This window comes from Kwoniella europaea, chromosome 1, assembly GCF_036810445.1.
Source record: "Kwoniella europaea PYCC6329 chromosome 1, complete sequence".
Taxonomy (NCBI): Eukaryota; Fungi; Basidiomycota; class Tremellomycetes; order Tremellales; family Cryptococcaceae; genus Kwoniella; species Kwoniella europaea.
In genome coordinates this window covers 8,029,729-8,044,859 of record NC_089487.1, presented here as the reverse complement: position 1 = coordinate 8,044,859, position 15,131 = coordinate 8,029,729, and the positions used below count along the sequence as shown (strand labels likewise).

Sequence of the window (15,131 nt, the reverse complement as noted above, 5' to 3'; positions counted from 1 at the left end):
AAAGATCCTGAATGTCCATGATCTATCGCATGGACGTGAATCTCGCAACGGTATCCATGGACCTTAGAAACTAGGAATCTTGTGAATATCTAATATCAATAACAAAGCACAATTCTCAGGAAGAGTCGAATAAATCAGTGAACATGAAATTCCATAACATGAATGGTAGGTCATGCAGTCAATTAAAAGGACTCACACCGAATATCTGCTAATCTCTGATAGTCCCGTAGTATATTACTTTCTAGCCTTGGCTCCGATCGCTCTGAGCGCTCCCACCCCAGATGATCAGCTGAACGCCACTAATCCCCATATCGCCAAACGGGATGGTCAGGTCTTATGGGGTGGATACTACGGTCCACAGCCCAGTGAAATAAAGGGTGAGTAACGTTTACCGCGTGGCATGGGGCTCAAGCTGAAAGTTTGATTTCCATGCACATGTAGGTTCGAAGCTCGATAACGATTGGTTCCTATGTGGCGCAGCGAGTATCTCGAGGATTGATCCAAATGCCATCAAAAAGCATTTTAGCGCCTTCCAACCTGAAAGCGATAATGCAAATGGGAAGATTGATTCTGTCGATGTTGAAGTTTATAACATTGGTGCGAGTAGATTCCAAAAAGCTAATTCAAAACATTCTGATATCAAAGATGAGAATAGCTTATCTGGTGACGCTTGGTACGTGGACTGCAAGCTATTTGCTCAATTCAGGCTGAACATGGGTGTCTCAATATAGGTGGATCGGAGCATATGAGATAGCAGCCCAGCAAGTCGGGGGAAACGAATATATCTCGAAAGATGGGTTCGATAAAGATGCAAATGCAGATATTGGAGTGAGAATGTTGACAGGTTTGGAAAGTATGACTAGTGAGCCTATCAAAGGCGACGATGAAGGACTATGTGAGTGTTTCCCGCATTACCATTGATCCTCTCAGTGGCCAATAAGCAGCATAGATCTAAATTATGTGTTGTGATGTCGCAGGGGACATTCTGAAGAAAGGAAAAGAGTCTCCAATATGCCTAAAAAAGGGGAAGCAATGGTATGGCGTTACAGGCATCGAAGGCGAATTGAAGAATGGTAATGCCAAGTAGGTCATTTCAAAGACGTGGACTGTTTGAAAAGCACGACTGAGAATTCCCTTAGGGTCACCCTATACGATACCAAGAAAGGTGAATATAAATCGTACGATTTCGATGATCTCGATATCAAGTACTACTCTAAATTGAAAGGGGATGAAAAGCTCTGATGCAGGTCGGTCTCCTACAGGCAGACTATGTATATAGTGTCTGCTACATTATCTCGTTAATGTTTACAATAGTCATACAGTACCCGATTATTTGTATATTATTTCTGAATGTATTGGAAAAGGACATTATTCCTCTTTTGCTATTCATCTCTGCTAGTCATATGACTGCTCAGGTGGTTGTTTCCCAAGTGCGCTCTTTGTATCATATTCGAGGTGAAGCTGCGTCGCTCTGACACCGATGGAATGATATACATCTGATTCTGATCAGGTCAACGGGTCAATCAAATGTACAGTAGTATCGCAGTGCACCAATCCGCCAAGTTGGCGAGTTTGTTACATTTCATGATCGTCGAGTGATTATCCGTTTGAAAGTTGTATACCAAACTTGAGCGTCACCGAGGGAGAGCAAATCTCTGCCAAGTGGTTTCGCGATTGATATTGGCCCATCAAGCTCCTTGCTTCCCCTTAATTAGTCACTCCAACAATGAAAGGAGGTCGACTCCCATCAGGGACTACCTTTCTCTATGGTTTGATGTCAGCTTGGTTTGGAGTAGAATTTGTCACCTCAGAAGTATAGATTGCTGTATACTAGATATAAATAATCACATATGCGATTAGGGAGATTGCAATTTTTTAGTTACATATAGTCCCCTTCATATCTTGATCACTGTCCATACGTACTCTCTGGTAGAGCTTTTCACGATGTTCATGACTTACTACTATAATGTAATTTCTGGTAGGTAGAATCGGCCCGAAGATTTTGTTCCTCGCATCTCACATGCTACACTCAACTCGTGGTACACAGGGGTACCAAGCAGGCTAACATGGTATCATGATGATCTATAGTACTCGGCCTATTCGCCACAGTATTCGGATTGACTGGGGCGAGCCCTGATGCTCTGCCGGATACTCCTGCTAAGTCTCATATTGAGAAACGAGGCGATCATCCCCTATGGGATGTCTCACCTAAATGGCAAGATATCAAGAAAGGTATGTTACCGTCGAAGTGATTAAAGTCTCAGTAAACAGTAGTCAAAGAGACTACGGATGAGATCAATAATTTAACATATGGTTTATGTTTTTAGATAAATTCGATAACGAATGGTTCCTGGTGGCAGCAGCAACCTTAGTCAATTGGGATTCTCAAAAGATCAAAGATCGATTTTCAGCTATGCAAACTTCCAAGAAAAGGGCAGATAATGTTGATGCGGTGACTGTTGAGTTATGGAATCAAGAAGAGGCGAAATGGGAGAAAAGGGATGTGAAATATTCATCTATTACGGCTGATTATAGTGGTTCAAATCAGTATTGGTAAGTTCACACCACCTCTTCTTGATAGTACTGTACCGCACTAAACGGTTCAAGAGTTGACAAGAGTGGTGGACCGACATGCAGGTGGATCGCTGCTTTGGAAGATGCTGCGATGCGGATTGGCGGACTTGGAGGTAAAGGTATAGATAAAGATGGTTTTACAGATGGAGATTCCCATTTCGCCTATCAGATGTTGACGGGAGAAGAAGCAGATCTCTATGAGACTGATAGAGATGCGAAAACATACAAGAACGAGATTTGTGAGTAATGTCTTGTGAAATTCAGCCTTTATAGCTATATTGATAAATTTGATTGTTGTGGTAATTTCCATTAGGGAAAGTGCTTGAAGAGGCAACTAAAAGTAGTGTATGCATAAAGACTGGACCTAATCCGGATAAGAGTGATGGTCTGAGGAAAAGTACGTGGTATGGTATATTGAGGGCTGAAGGTCTTGCATTTGATGATGAAGGTAATGAAATCGGGGAAGGACAGTGAGTAATATATATCTCGGCAACCCCTACGGATGAGAACAGAGCTAATACCGTGGCATCCATCTGCAGAGTCTATCTGTACGACGCCAAAGAAGGTAAAGAATTCTATTTAGGTTTCGAAGATATACAAGATGATATCGCATGGTATTCCAAGCCTAAATACCTCATGCCCGAGCCTTATGTTGATCCTAGTACCTCTGCTCCATAATTATTGCACGTAGTCCTCCCCTTTCTGCGGAGACGATGAGGTGTAATTGCCGTAGTCAGCCTTAATATGGAGGATAATGTTGATGTATCATTTCAATACCAAGTGACGGTCTCACGAATCTATTTTTGCCACATGAGACGCTTGAAAATCCAGTAGTAGTAGTAGTACAGTAGAGCTTACCCGGGTGAATTGCATCATGATACAGGATCGCGGTGCAGCTTGACCAGTCAGAAAATGTAATTAAAAGAATCACCAGAATGATTGGTTGTAAATCACCGACAATACAACGATTATCTTGCAGTACAAGAAGGGTCCTCGCAGATATAACAGAGTCCTTCTATCCGAAAATTATGATCATCCTCTTCTCCCCCAGATCCCATTCTCTGCTCGTATCCTCGCTAGCTCCAACTCGACCTCTTCATCTGTATAGCCAATTTCAGCAATCCCCAATACTACTTGTCTTTCAAATAAGAAGTGCTCACCTGTATGATGAAAATATCTACGAGGAGACGCGACTTCCGCTTTCAAGGGGAATCCGCTGCCGCCACCCCCATAAAAGCCAGAACGCCTTGACCTATATTTGTTCTTCTGGGCATGGTAAGGCGTGCTACGTCTGGAATCCCCAGGGAAGGATTCTGAGGGGATGTATATTGAATAAGGAGGATATATAGGGGTTGGATCGATACTAAGAAGAGACAGGCATCAATGAGATCTGTATACTACAGCATAATGTTTGTGGCAAATCATACTTCAAATAGTCGTACACTTACTGTTTGGAACTTGTACATCCCATATCGATAAGCTGAACAATAGAGACTATGTTGTGACAGAATATATAGTAGATCAAAGATGATCACATATATATATATCTGCGACAACAGCTATGATCACACAAGTTGCTATCGTAAGATTGGATTGAGTACCATTCTGTAGGCTTTGGCCGAAGTCAGAAGCATGTCCTCCTCATGCCGCAGCCGATCAGTTTATGATGCGCATCAAGTCATACAATTATTGCTGAGTCCGATAATATCGGATGGCTGTTCTACTTTCAATACAAAGATCTGATAATTGTTTTACTCTCGGCGCAAGTCGTTCAGGGTATGACAGCCAATACACAGGACAGTGCGGGTGCAAGTAATGAGGTATCTGGAAAAGATTTAGTATGTGGAAGGTGCTTTGGACGGACAGCGAATCGCCATATACAGCTCGTTCTTGTACGTTTTGGATTCGTTTCATAGAATACATACCGCATGGTAATCTGATCTTTACACTGATATACTTCTGCTAATTCATCACCAAAAATCAGCCTCCTTGGGCCACCCAACAGGTCTCGATCCCACTCTAACGGCTTCCATATGAGCGAAATCGTCCCTTTCACCCCCTAGGTAATCGATACACACAGTCATCACAATCCTTAGACCTCTCATTTCTCGTCGACCCGAAAATGGACTCACAACTACGTTTCATACCTGGATAAAAGCTGCATCCATCGCGCATAGCGTGCTGGTAAGATGAGTCGTATTCGAAGAAATTACTATCGTGGATTGAAGGTTCGTCCTCGTACGTGTACATCTGGCTGCTTGATCAGACGATAGAGTGGTCAACAGGCTTTCAAACATTACCACAGATGATCGGGAAGATCACGAAAACCCAGAATCTACTTTCACTTACCGCTTCGAACTTATACATCCCATTTTTGATTGATTACTGTACCGGAAATCCTATACTCAAATTCCATTAATCGTCGAATCAAAAGAGGCAAAGAAGAGAGAAGATTCAAACAAGAAGCATGAGACAGCATGCTTCTTCTCATCGATCAACACACAATCAGCTATACAAGCCGATTACATCGGTCATAACCATGCGTATTTGTTACAAGATGTACCTTCGCAATCAGATCGGCGCCTGTGTATCGAGGGCTCTCATCCATCATCTTGGTCATCACGCTCTTTCCATTTACTGTAAGTATAGCTGTGCCCAGAGGATTGGATCGCCAAGCCATCATCTATCACTCATGGTATTGAGATGCATCCACATGAAGATAATCGATGATCCTCCTCCCTCTCCTTCTCTCCGCCTTTTAATCCTTCTTCTCTTCTTCTCCCACTTCCCCAGCCCACTCCCACACATCCACCTCCTCCAGATCATTCGCATCCACCTCCTTCGCAATCAATTTCGCCCATTTGGCTTTACCCTTCCTGACCTTATTCTCATGCTCTAACTTGGTAAGATGAGCCAAGACGCCCTTTGAAGCTGCAAAGAGCAATTTCTCCTCCTCAGATTTGTAGATCAGTCTACAAATTACAGTCAAAGGTATCGCGATTTTATCTCGAGTCCCTTCCTTATCGACTTTCTCAATTGATTTTCTCTCATCTTCGAAATCAGGTAAAGGGATAGGCTTTTGTTTATCTAACATCAATGGTCCCCTAGCTCTGTTCTCTTCCTCCAGTCTCGTATGAATTTCCTTTTTAAAATCGACTAGGATATCAGCAAGCGATTTATCACTGGTCTTGATGTCTTTGAGGATCTTGCAGATCTGATTTTCCCGCTGTTGTCGATGCGAGATGTAGGTTTCCAAGTGGGCTTTCGCTTTGCCAGCATCGGGTACATGGGGTCCGTGGGCTGGGTAGAGAACGTTGGGTTTGAGTGCAAGTAAGGTTCGGAGGGATGTCATGTCTGGAACATAGAAGTTGTGTCAGCGATATTAGGGTATATCAATTATGATTCAATGGACTCACAGCTACCCAAGTCCGCAAAATGAGTAGTACCCGTACCCAGCACCGTATCACCGGTGAACACTCCCTTTTCACCTTCCAACATGACCAGACTGATACTATCTTGAGTATGACCAGGAGTTTTCAGACATCTTAAACTAACTCTTGCAATTTCAGGTACTTCGTTCCATTTCGGTTTCCCATCTTTATCATGTTTCAACAAATGCTTATAGACCGGATCGATAATCGATATCATCAATCCGGGTATGATAGGGTGAAATGGTTGAAAAGGTGAAAACGAATGATATGTTCCCTTTGGTAGGGAATTCCAAATTTCACCATCACTTGTTACTCTTTCATTTTCATTCTTTGAAGATGCCAAATAACTTTCATCGGGTGAAGGACATTTCCATATCTTGGGTAATGAACATCCATGTTTTTTCAATGTATTCAGTAATAATGGTAATGCTCCTACATGATCTAAATGTCGATGAGTGAGAATGATATGTTCGATATTAGGTAATTTCCTTTCTCTATTCTGGTTGGGTACCCATTTGCTCCCCGGTCCATATTCTAGTAAATCCATCTCTTCATATCTCGGATTTTCAGATCGGTTGTTTACTATGGACGCTTTGATCTCATCGACTTTATCTTCCGGAACATTCTTCAAGGACGCTTGAGCATAGGACGACTCAAAATGCGTTTCCCTGACTCCCGATTCTAATCCCAGATGATGTAAGTGAGTGAACAGGAGGTCGATATATTGATTGGCAGTGTGTGGAGATGAGGTGTCGATGAGGATCAGAGGTGCATGAGGGTTGGAAGGTGGTTGTAGAAGGTAGGAATTGGTTCCTTGTAAAGTCATCATACCGGGGTTTTGACCGAGTACTCGGGTGATGTGAGCAGAGAGCTGTAAGAGGTTTCGAATATGTCAGTGCTTGATCGCCATGCACATGAAGAATGAAGCTCATATGGTCCTCTGTGGAACAAGAAAGCTTCGGGATATCATACATCATCATACTCATACTTACCTTGGTCACATCGCTCAATCGTTCGAGGTTTCCCATAACCATTTTGACTATTGTTTATTCTCTTGAGTAACGTGTCGATGTTTTAGATTCTATAATGTGTAGGTACTCTTGGGATATTCTTTCACTTCTGATGTTTACTGGACTCTTCATTTACACCGATCCCCAATGGTCCGAAGCCTAATATATCCTTGCTGACAAATCGACTCGATATGTTATCCCCAAAAGCTAGGAGTGAAGTTGAAAGGACTGATACCATCTACAAAAGATGCATGAAATGTCGGAGATGTGTTACATCGTACAGTGCGTCGTTCACTGTTCACTGTCTTGTGATAGGACGGTTCATGATGTCAAACGCTACGATGATGTGATCAAAGGATCGTTGAAAGTGAAAGGTGGTGTGTACTTACTTACCCCACTACTACGCACTACGAGTACCGGTTACTACCTCACCCTCCCTTTCATCCTTAGCTGCAAGGTGGCACCTTTCGACGATTCTCAGAATGCTCTCAAAAAACACAATTGGAGCGTATACTCGACTATTGACGATACATACATGCAAATAGAATCATTATTTCTCAATGGAATCCTGAAGACTGCCAACCCCTCAGGTTCTGCCCACTTCTCAATCTCTGTAATTCTCTGTGTTGGTTCACTGCACCCGCAATACACTAATCAACAGTCATCCACATCTCGTCAAGTCGTGTCTTTAATCCTCAAAGGAAAGATAGGCATCGAACTCACTATAGTCTTTTATCTGCACTCTGCTCTCGTAGCCTCCCCAGGTCGGTGTGCTGGGTGGACCACCCATATACGAACTTCTATCTCGGACGAAACTGCTTTGAACATAGCCGACACCACCACCGCCACCGTAAGAGGTTGGACCGAGAGGCATCATAGGTATTCCTGCATTATGATGACTGGAGTTGTACATGCCTTGACTGGAAGTCACTTGGAAGTTATTTAGTAATTTGCGTATGATCATTGACGTTCGAGCCCGAGGCAGAATTTGAGATGGTGACAAACTCTTTTGAGCTGCAACAACCCATGCTGTTCAAAATCATTAAGTTAATTGATATGATGATTAGTTGTGCCGTCGTGCTGTCAACGTATAACTGAGATATATAGTAGTCTTATATACCATACCATCAGCATACGAGACCTCACCATCAAGTTAGTAGTCTGAGCCTTGAGAGAAAAGCGTGTTTGTCTACCGAAGGCACAGGAAGGTTGAATTCAATCCATTGAAGATCTGTGTCCGCACACCGTACTAGCAGTTCTCGAGACTGATTCGGAGAATCACGACATATTTCATACATCTATGCACTGCCTTGCGATTAACAAGATCCCAAGTCTCCCTCTTCTTCTGTTTCTTCTTTGTCATTTGTAAAGTTTTGTTATGTACTGCATTGGCATCTCCTACTGGAAGGTCTCAATGTCACCTAAGCCATCCAGAAGAAGCATTCAATCTTCTCCAACTTCTGCTCTTCTCTTCGAATTTCCATGTTGACCATGTCATATGTATGTGATACAATCAAAGATTGCTGCGATGTATCGACCACTTATGAAGTAGACATAAATTATATCATGACTTGTGATGTAGACATGGGTACTTTGAGAGTAATGCTAAGTATAAGCGAGTTATATACAGTATGTATATATATGTACACGATGAGAATGTATCATTTATCATTCCACTCAAGTTCGTCCTTCGTTCTGATCTTCCACATACACAATTCTTGATTTTTCATTCCAAGTCAAAACAATTCCATCTTCTTCGCTAATTACCGCTTTCGATTCTCGTGCTATGATCATATCAAAAAGCTTTCCCTTTACCTTTATCCTTATCCTTCTCTTTCCCTTCCAAATCGTCTTTCTTCCTCTTCCTCAACTCATCTTCATTCATAAATCCATCTTTATCAATGTCTTCTTTCTGAATACCCTCGATTTTACCTTCTTTTATATCTTCTCCTAGACCGTTGATCCCATCTTCCTCGGACTCGTTCTGGGGCCACATTGCATGACAGAAGAAGTTGGTCGGGTCAAGTTTCTTCTTGAGTGCTCGGAGACGGGGGAACGATTCACCGTAGACTGCCGAGACGGATGAGGAAAGTGATGATTGTAGGAACTAGCGTAGTGAACCAGATTCAATAAGCAACCTAAAGTTCCTCGAATGTGAGGGAGGAAATAGACAAGTATGCCGAATGCCCACTTACACATGGTAAAGGTCCGCCAGGTGAATTAGGATGTATAACCTCATTTATCCATTCCTCAGCAGTAGTCACACATCTCGTATCTTCCACTGGTGGTTCACTATGAGACCATTGATGTAGAGCGGCGACAGTAAACGCCGATTCTCGATGTGAGGAAGGGAAACATGAGTCTTTGACATCTGCTATAGCTCCTCCGCCGGTATATTCGAATAGCCAAGCTGAAAGTGCAAACAAAATCAGTGTCTTCTTCCTTATGGCCACAAGTGTGCCGAGCTACTCACTACATCCATCAGGGACCGAATGGAATCTCGAGCAAGTTTCATCTATCACTTCATCTGATAGTGATTTAAGCATATCACTCTTGATGAACCTATGTTAACGGCAATGTCAGTACCCCGTTCCCAATGGGTAAAACCATAACTTACCATTTCCTCCCTGAACCGCCTTTGAGAATCTCCTCTACGGCCAACTGTTGTCTCTCAAACTTCCTCTCGCTGAAATCCTGGAAAAGTGATCTCCCACCTTCCCAAGCGCTTATCGCCTGGACGTACATCTCTCCTTCCGCTCTCGCACCCGAGAAACAAAGTTGGAAAATGACGATGGCGGGTGCACCGGGTGGTCCAGCCGTCATGATGATATTGGTATATAACGTTCGTGGTGATCCTTTGATACAATCTCGAACATGTCGTAGGAGTGAAGGTGTCTTTTCTTTGTCGAACAGACTACAATTTACAGAAATAGTATATCAGCCTTAGGTCATAGGCTTAAAAGACGGGCAATACCACTCACTAGATCAAGTTACCAGCATATACACTAGGTAGATAATACGCCTTTGCTCTAAACCTAGTAACCACACCTATGATCGCACCTGCACCTCTAACAGCCCACCAAACTTCTTCAGGATCCTCATTATCTTTCCAATCACCTCCCTTCTTACCATCCTGACCTAGCCAGACTATCCTTCCATCGGCCAAGACCATCTCTACCTCCACTAGGTTATCCATGGCCAATCCATGTTTCCTACCTATGAATCCAAATCCGCCCGAGATGAACTGTCCAGCACCGACCGGGAATGCAGAGGTGGGTACATGGAAAGCACCATATGGCGAAGCTGCTGTAGCCGCATCGAGAGATTTTGAGTTTACTCCCGCACCAAAGGTGACAAGTGTATATGGTGGAGGATCAGGATGAGTATTAAGTGTAAGTTGGGTAGAAGGACCAGAGGCGAAGGAGGGGTGAAAACTTGTTGAATAGGATGATGAAGTGGATGAGTTGGCGCCGAAAGAGGTAGATACGAATGGGAAGGATGAAGTAGGCGTTTGAGAGGGGTTGACATAGGTGATCCTTGGACCTCGACTGGAGGAAGGGCCAGCTTCGGGAGATGTAGTTGAACCGTTGCTGGAAGAGAAGGAGAATCTGTGAGTAGGTAGGATATACCCATCTTCGATAGGCGATTTGGGCGATCTGGTGAATTCGGAAGTACCAGAGATAGAAGTTGCAGGAGTCGAATCTTTCCCATTTCCAGAAATACCGTAAGAATCACTTCTACTGGCACTCCCACTTCTAGTTCCACTGCCACTGTTACTTCCACTCCCACTACCATTATTATCTTGTTCCATTGCACTACTAGCTCTCGAAACTTCAGCAGCAGGGTTCACCTCGTCTATTCTATCCAATGGACTATATGGACCTGACCTATCTCCATCGACTTTGCCCTTCCTCCTTGCTCCATCGTCATCTGTACCGTCCGTGGTGAAATCGTCAGAAGCGGATCGCTTCGCACCGGCATCGGAAGATCCAGCGTGAGCTGACGCTAGAGATGGTCGTCGAGGTTCTCCAGCAGGCGATGTACCCGAGTCTCGTCGGACTTGAAGTCGCTCAAAGGATTCTTGAAGGGTTGGAGGCGATGGGTTGGGTAAGGAGATGGTGACGTCGGTCATAAGTGACAAATCGAGGATGATGTGACCAGCGACCTACAACCATATTATCATGTCAGCATATCAGCTAGGATCATTTGACTCTTTTGGGAGTGATCACTCACACTCCAGCCGTGTACACCATTTCCACCACCTTTCACACTGAGTTCTAGATCGTGTTCTCGACAAAAAATGATAGTTCTGAATTATCTCTTGTCAGCTTTGGACTGCTTCAGGCTCAAAGTCCAAAGGGTGTATACATACCTGCTAACATCTTGAGCAGTAATGGGTTTTACCAAGGCTAACGCAGGAGTCTTGACAGCTCCGTTGAAAATGGTCGAAGAAGCGATAAAGCTATTTCATTCGTTGACATATCTCGTCATTAGCTACCATCTCGGTAATCAAAAAAGGATCAAGCTCACCCATCATCATTCCTTCCTAGTACTTGTGGTTTAGGGATATCCTGCCCTGTCGGTCCAACGACCGCTTCTCTGAGCTGTTTGACCAGATCATCATCTGCGGCGATGGTACTTGGAGGTTTAAGAGGCTGAGCGAAGAAGGGATATGGTTTGACTAGACCTTCAGATGTCATTATACCTGTCGATGAGCCGTTGGGGGTTGTATTGAGGATTGCCATGTTGAGTGTGGAAAAGATATGTGAGACGGTGTAAGCGAAGGGCTATTGGGGATGATCGAGTGGATTGTTCAATTGCCTTGCTTGTTATTTATACCTACCTGAATTGGAATTTTGAGTATGATGAGATGTTGTTAACCAGAGTGGGGGATGATATTGATGGTAGTCTAGTGATGGCTAGCGACAGACACTTGATCAGATCGTTAATTGTTCTATGGCTCAGTCCAGATCTAGAATGCTTGATGGCCGATGTATGGTATCCCTCCTTTCCCCACCACGAACTTGACAGCAGCGGTGACTGTGACGGACCTAGTTGTATATGGATGACGGACGGTGTATCTCCGAGAGGCGAGAGGTGGATACACTATGTGAATGATTTATGCTGAAGATGAGATCTTTTCCTTGGTATCTGTTGATTGGGTCCTTTAATTGATTTGATTAATGCACTAATGCATTTAAGATTATCAATCGATCAATCAATCGAGATACTAAACTAAGATAGTAGGTATTTGTTTGTGTTCAGACGATAGGTTGATGGGGCTATGACAATGATGACGAGGGACTGACTAAATATCTGCTGGGGTACTGCGTAGGTGTGATCTGAGGTGATGCCGAGAACAGGAATGTCTTGGATCGATATGATGAAAGAAGATCGATAGTTGATGCAGGAGAGTTAGTTGCTATATGTATATGTAAGGTAGATGTTTCCGATATAATAGTATTTGTATGCTGTCACAAGGTAAATGATTGGAATGATCAACGTTGGAAAATGGTAACGGCAGAGCCATGAATTTATACAGTGAGTGGTATGGAACCATATTGGCTTTTTTCCCCCTCTCTTTCCTCTCCATTCCCTTACACGACGTAACCTCAGACAGAAGAGTATGACTCACTTTTTCCACTTTTCCTATTCACCTCGGACAACGGCCTCCGGGCATTGGCGTCGCCTCTACTTGTCCATAAAGCTGACGAGAAGGAAGAACGAGCAGCAGCAGAGAATAGAGAACCGAGGTAAACTCTTCATGTATGGAAGATTCCCATAAACCCTAACTTAATGATTTGATTTGGTTCAAATTCCCAAGTAAAGCTGGAATCGAGGACCGCAGGGGTGGGGGGAGTTGAGTTGTCCCTGTGCCTCTTGCTGTCTCAAGATCTAGTATGCATGTTCTTCCGTTTCTCTCTTTAACCCAGAGTAAACTCGTGAGACATGTGTCGAGGGGAGAAAGAAAGGATAACAATGGCCTAAACCAGCCATAATGACGTTTTGCCACATGTTCATGCTCATGTTCATGAATTCTCACCCTTTAGAACGAGATGAACGGAGAAGCCATAACGCCGAAGTCATCTTTCATACCTGGCACTGTGGCATTTCTGCTTCGTGTACCATATACCCCAGACCCATTGCATCATCCCAAGTGTCTCTTCCCATTCCTCTTGCTCTCAATCTTATATGTCCAGTCGACTTGCAATCCACATCATCTTATACATAAACAAGGAAAATCAACCCACTTTCCTTTGTCTAGATAGTAACAACTCCCATTGTATGTCTCACACGCCAACCTCAACCACCCCATCGGGTAATGCCTCTTCAGTCGGCCAACAAGATAAGAAACCCTCTTTGACCGGGGTGAGGATCAAGCAGAGAAAAGGTCAAGCCAAAGCTACAGCAAAATTCGAACCCGAGGGTGAGTACGACACCGTATCATATCAATAGTGGTATGGAGAGTAGCTGAACCCGTGATATCTGTCGTAGGCTTCCGTGACGCTCTTCTCTTACACCTCGCCCTTATTCCTACTCCTTATACAACCGACTCATTAGTCTCCAAGCTCGTTCAGGCCGGATCCACTCTCGAGTTCTTGAAATACTATGAACAATTGTTTGAGATCCTGTTTGTAGGGGGATTACTACAACCTGGTGGAAGTTACTTGGATGATAAGAGATCACCTATCTATATCCTCAAAGATGAATCAGAAGATGATGGTACATGGGGTAAAAATGTCGGTGTGAAAGGGATGATCGAAGTGTTGAAGAAGGTTATTCAACGATACAAATATCTACAAAAACCATTAGAAGAGAACTTTTTACCTGATTTATTGGGTTATTTGCCAAAATGGAATGAAGAACACCGAAAGAAATTAGCAGAAGCTATTGCTCTGTTGGTTATTGATCTTCAGATTTCTTCAAAATTCTTAGTTTCCTTGACTAAAGAACACGTAGTGAAAGATAATATCGGATTGAACTTTTTCACTTCATTCGCTAAATTCTATTTATCCAAATCGTCGATCGACCAATTCTCTTCAGCAGTTAGAAGATCAGGTTTGAAAGATATTTTGAACCTCTTCCCACTTCAAACTAGAGATAAAACCCACTTGGATCAACATTTCAAGAAAGAAGGTCTTCAACCTATCGTAGATTGGTATAACAAGTTGGCGTTGGGTGAAGTAAAGGAAGAGACCATCCAATCGGTGGAGAGAATGATCAATGATGAGGAGTCCAACGCTCAGGTGAGTCCGGTTTGTATATACGCATTGAGGGGCTAAGCTGACTCTTTGTACTACACCTGCAGATCATCGAGACCCTCAAATCTCAACAAGCTGAGAAACCAGTTCCCGAAGCTGATTTGGTCGATTGGATTTGGCAAGGCTTAATGAGAACTGTCGATATGACTGCTAGGGCTGATCAGATCGATGCCTTTGTCGTACAACATGTGACAGTGAGTATATCAGCTAAGTCTCCCATGATCTGGCATCATAGCTGATTTTGATGCGATGTACTTGTAGAAATACGCCCCAATCCTGGAACCATTCTGCACCACAGCCAAGGCTCAAGTCAACTTGATCAACTCGGTTCAGATCTACTGTCACACCGATACAAGGATTATCAAGTCTTTCGTGCAGATCCTCAAGATCTTCTACAACGCCGATGTGGTTTCGGACCAAGCTATCATCTACTGGCACCAGAAAGGAGCGAAACCCAATGGTAAACAACATTTCTTAAAAGCTACCGAGGCTTTAGTCAAAGTAAGTCACTTCAGTAAACATTATATACGATAACTGTGACCGAGACTGACCCATGTACTTTGATCTAGTTCCTCGAAGAGCAAGATTCGGATGAAGAGGAATAAACTGAGAAAAGTGCATCCGGAGCATCGAGATGTGGTGATAAGAATAAATAAAATGAGATGAAACGAATAAACATTGTCTATACATATTTTCATATATCATATTAAATGCATTTTGCATCGAACCTCATGTCAGGCGGCCTGACAATTGGAGTCGATGAGACCGAAGCTGTGGGCTTTCCAATGCCAAAACATCGTTCAACATGAGAAGAACCTCCTGAATGGTGATCACGACCTTTTAGGTATGGCACA

The 15,131-nt window shown here is 43.4% G+C and overlaps 6 protein-coding genes across 6 annotated transcripts; 3 read left to right on the top strand and 3 right to left on the bottom strand.

Moving 5' to 3' along the window:
• Nucleotides 1–143: 143 nt before the first annotated feature.
• V865_003048 (uncharacterized protein) lies at nt 144–1,242 on the top strand (the record flags this gene model as incomplete). The annotated part of the gene is made up of 6 exons (XM_066226847.1): nt 144–165; nt 246–377; nt 442–673; nt 732–895; nt 978–1,083; nt 1,140–1,242. 6 exons carry the CDS (start codon nt 144–146, stop codon nt 1,240–1,242), a joined length of 759 nt encoding a protein of 252 aa, XP_066082944.1.
• Nucleotides 1,243–1,944: 702 nt separating this feature from the next.
• V865_003047 (uncharacterized protein) lies at nt 1,945–3,252 on the top strand (the record flags this gene model as incomplete). The annotated part of the gene is made up of 6 exons (XM_066226846.1): nt 1,945–1,978; nt 2,089–2,232; nt 2,328–2,553; nt 2,638–2,813; nt 2,888–3,044; nt 3,114–3,252. 6 exons carry the CDS (start codon nt 1,945–1,947, stop codon nt 3,250–3,252), a joined length of 876 nt encoding a protein of 291 aa, XP_066082943.1.
• Nucleotides 3,253–5,332: 2,080 nt separating this feature from the next.
• Nucleotides 5,333–7,039, bottom strand: V865_003046 (uncharacterized protein; the record flags this gene model as incomplete). The annotated part of the gene is made up of 3 exons (XM_066226845.1): nt 5,333–5,928; nt 5,991–6,876; nt 6,998–7,039. 3 exons carry the CDS (start codon nt 7,037–7,039, stop codon nt 5,333–5,335), a joined length of 1,524 nt encoding a protein of 507 aa, XP_066082942.1.
• A 533-nt stretch (nt 7,040–7,572) lies between these two features.
• Nucleotides 7,573–7,979, bottom strand: V865_003045 (uncharacterized protein; the record flags this gene model as incomplete). Its single annotated transcript, XM_066226844.1, has 2 exons — nt 7,573–7,649; nt 7,739–7,979. The coding sequence occupies 2 exons, from the start codon at nt 7,977–7,979 to the stop codon at nt 7,573–7,575; spliced, it is 318 nt and encodes a 105-aa protein (XP_066082941.1).
• Nucleotides 7,980–8,810: 831 nt separating this feature from the next.
• On the bottom strand, nt 8,811–11,760 carry V865_003044 (uncharacterized protein; the record flags this gene model as incomplete). The annotated part of the gene is made up of 8 exons (XM_066226843.1): nt 8,811–9,122; nt 9,211–9,425; nt 9,489–9,577; nt 9,633–9,929; nt 9,997–11,180; nt 11,249–11,324; nt 11,388–11,477; nt 11,546–11,760. The coding sequence occupies 8 exons, from the start codon at nt 11,758–11,760 to the stop codon at nt 8,811–8,813; spliced, it is 2,478 nt and encodes an 825-aa protein (XP_066082940.1).
• A 1,540-nt stretch (nt 11,761–13,300) lies between these two features.
• Nucleotides 13,301–14,882, top strand: V865_003043 (uncharacterized protein; the record flags this gene model as incomplete). The annotated part of the gene is made up of 5 exons (XM_066226842.1): nt 13,301–13,442; nt 13,511–14,262; nt 14,325–14,471; nt 14,539–14,778; nt 14,847–14,882. The coding sequence occupies 5 exons, from the start codon at nt 13,301–13,303 to the stop codon at nt 14,880–14,882; spliced, it is 1,317 nt and encodes a 438-aa protein (XP_066082939.1).
• Nucleotides 14,883–15,131: the final 249 nt, after the last annotated feature.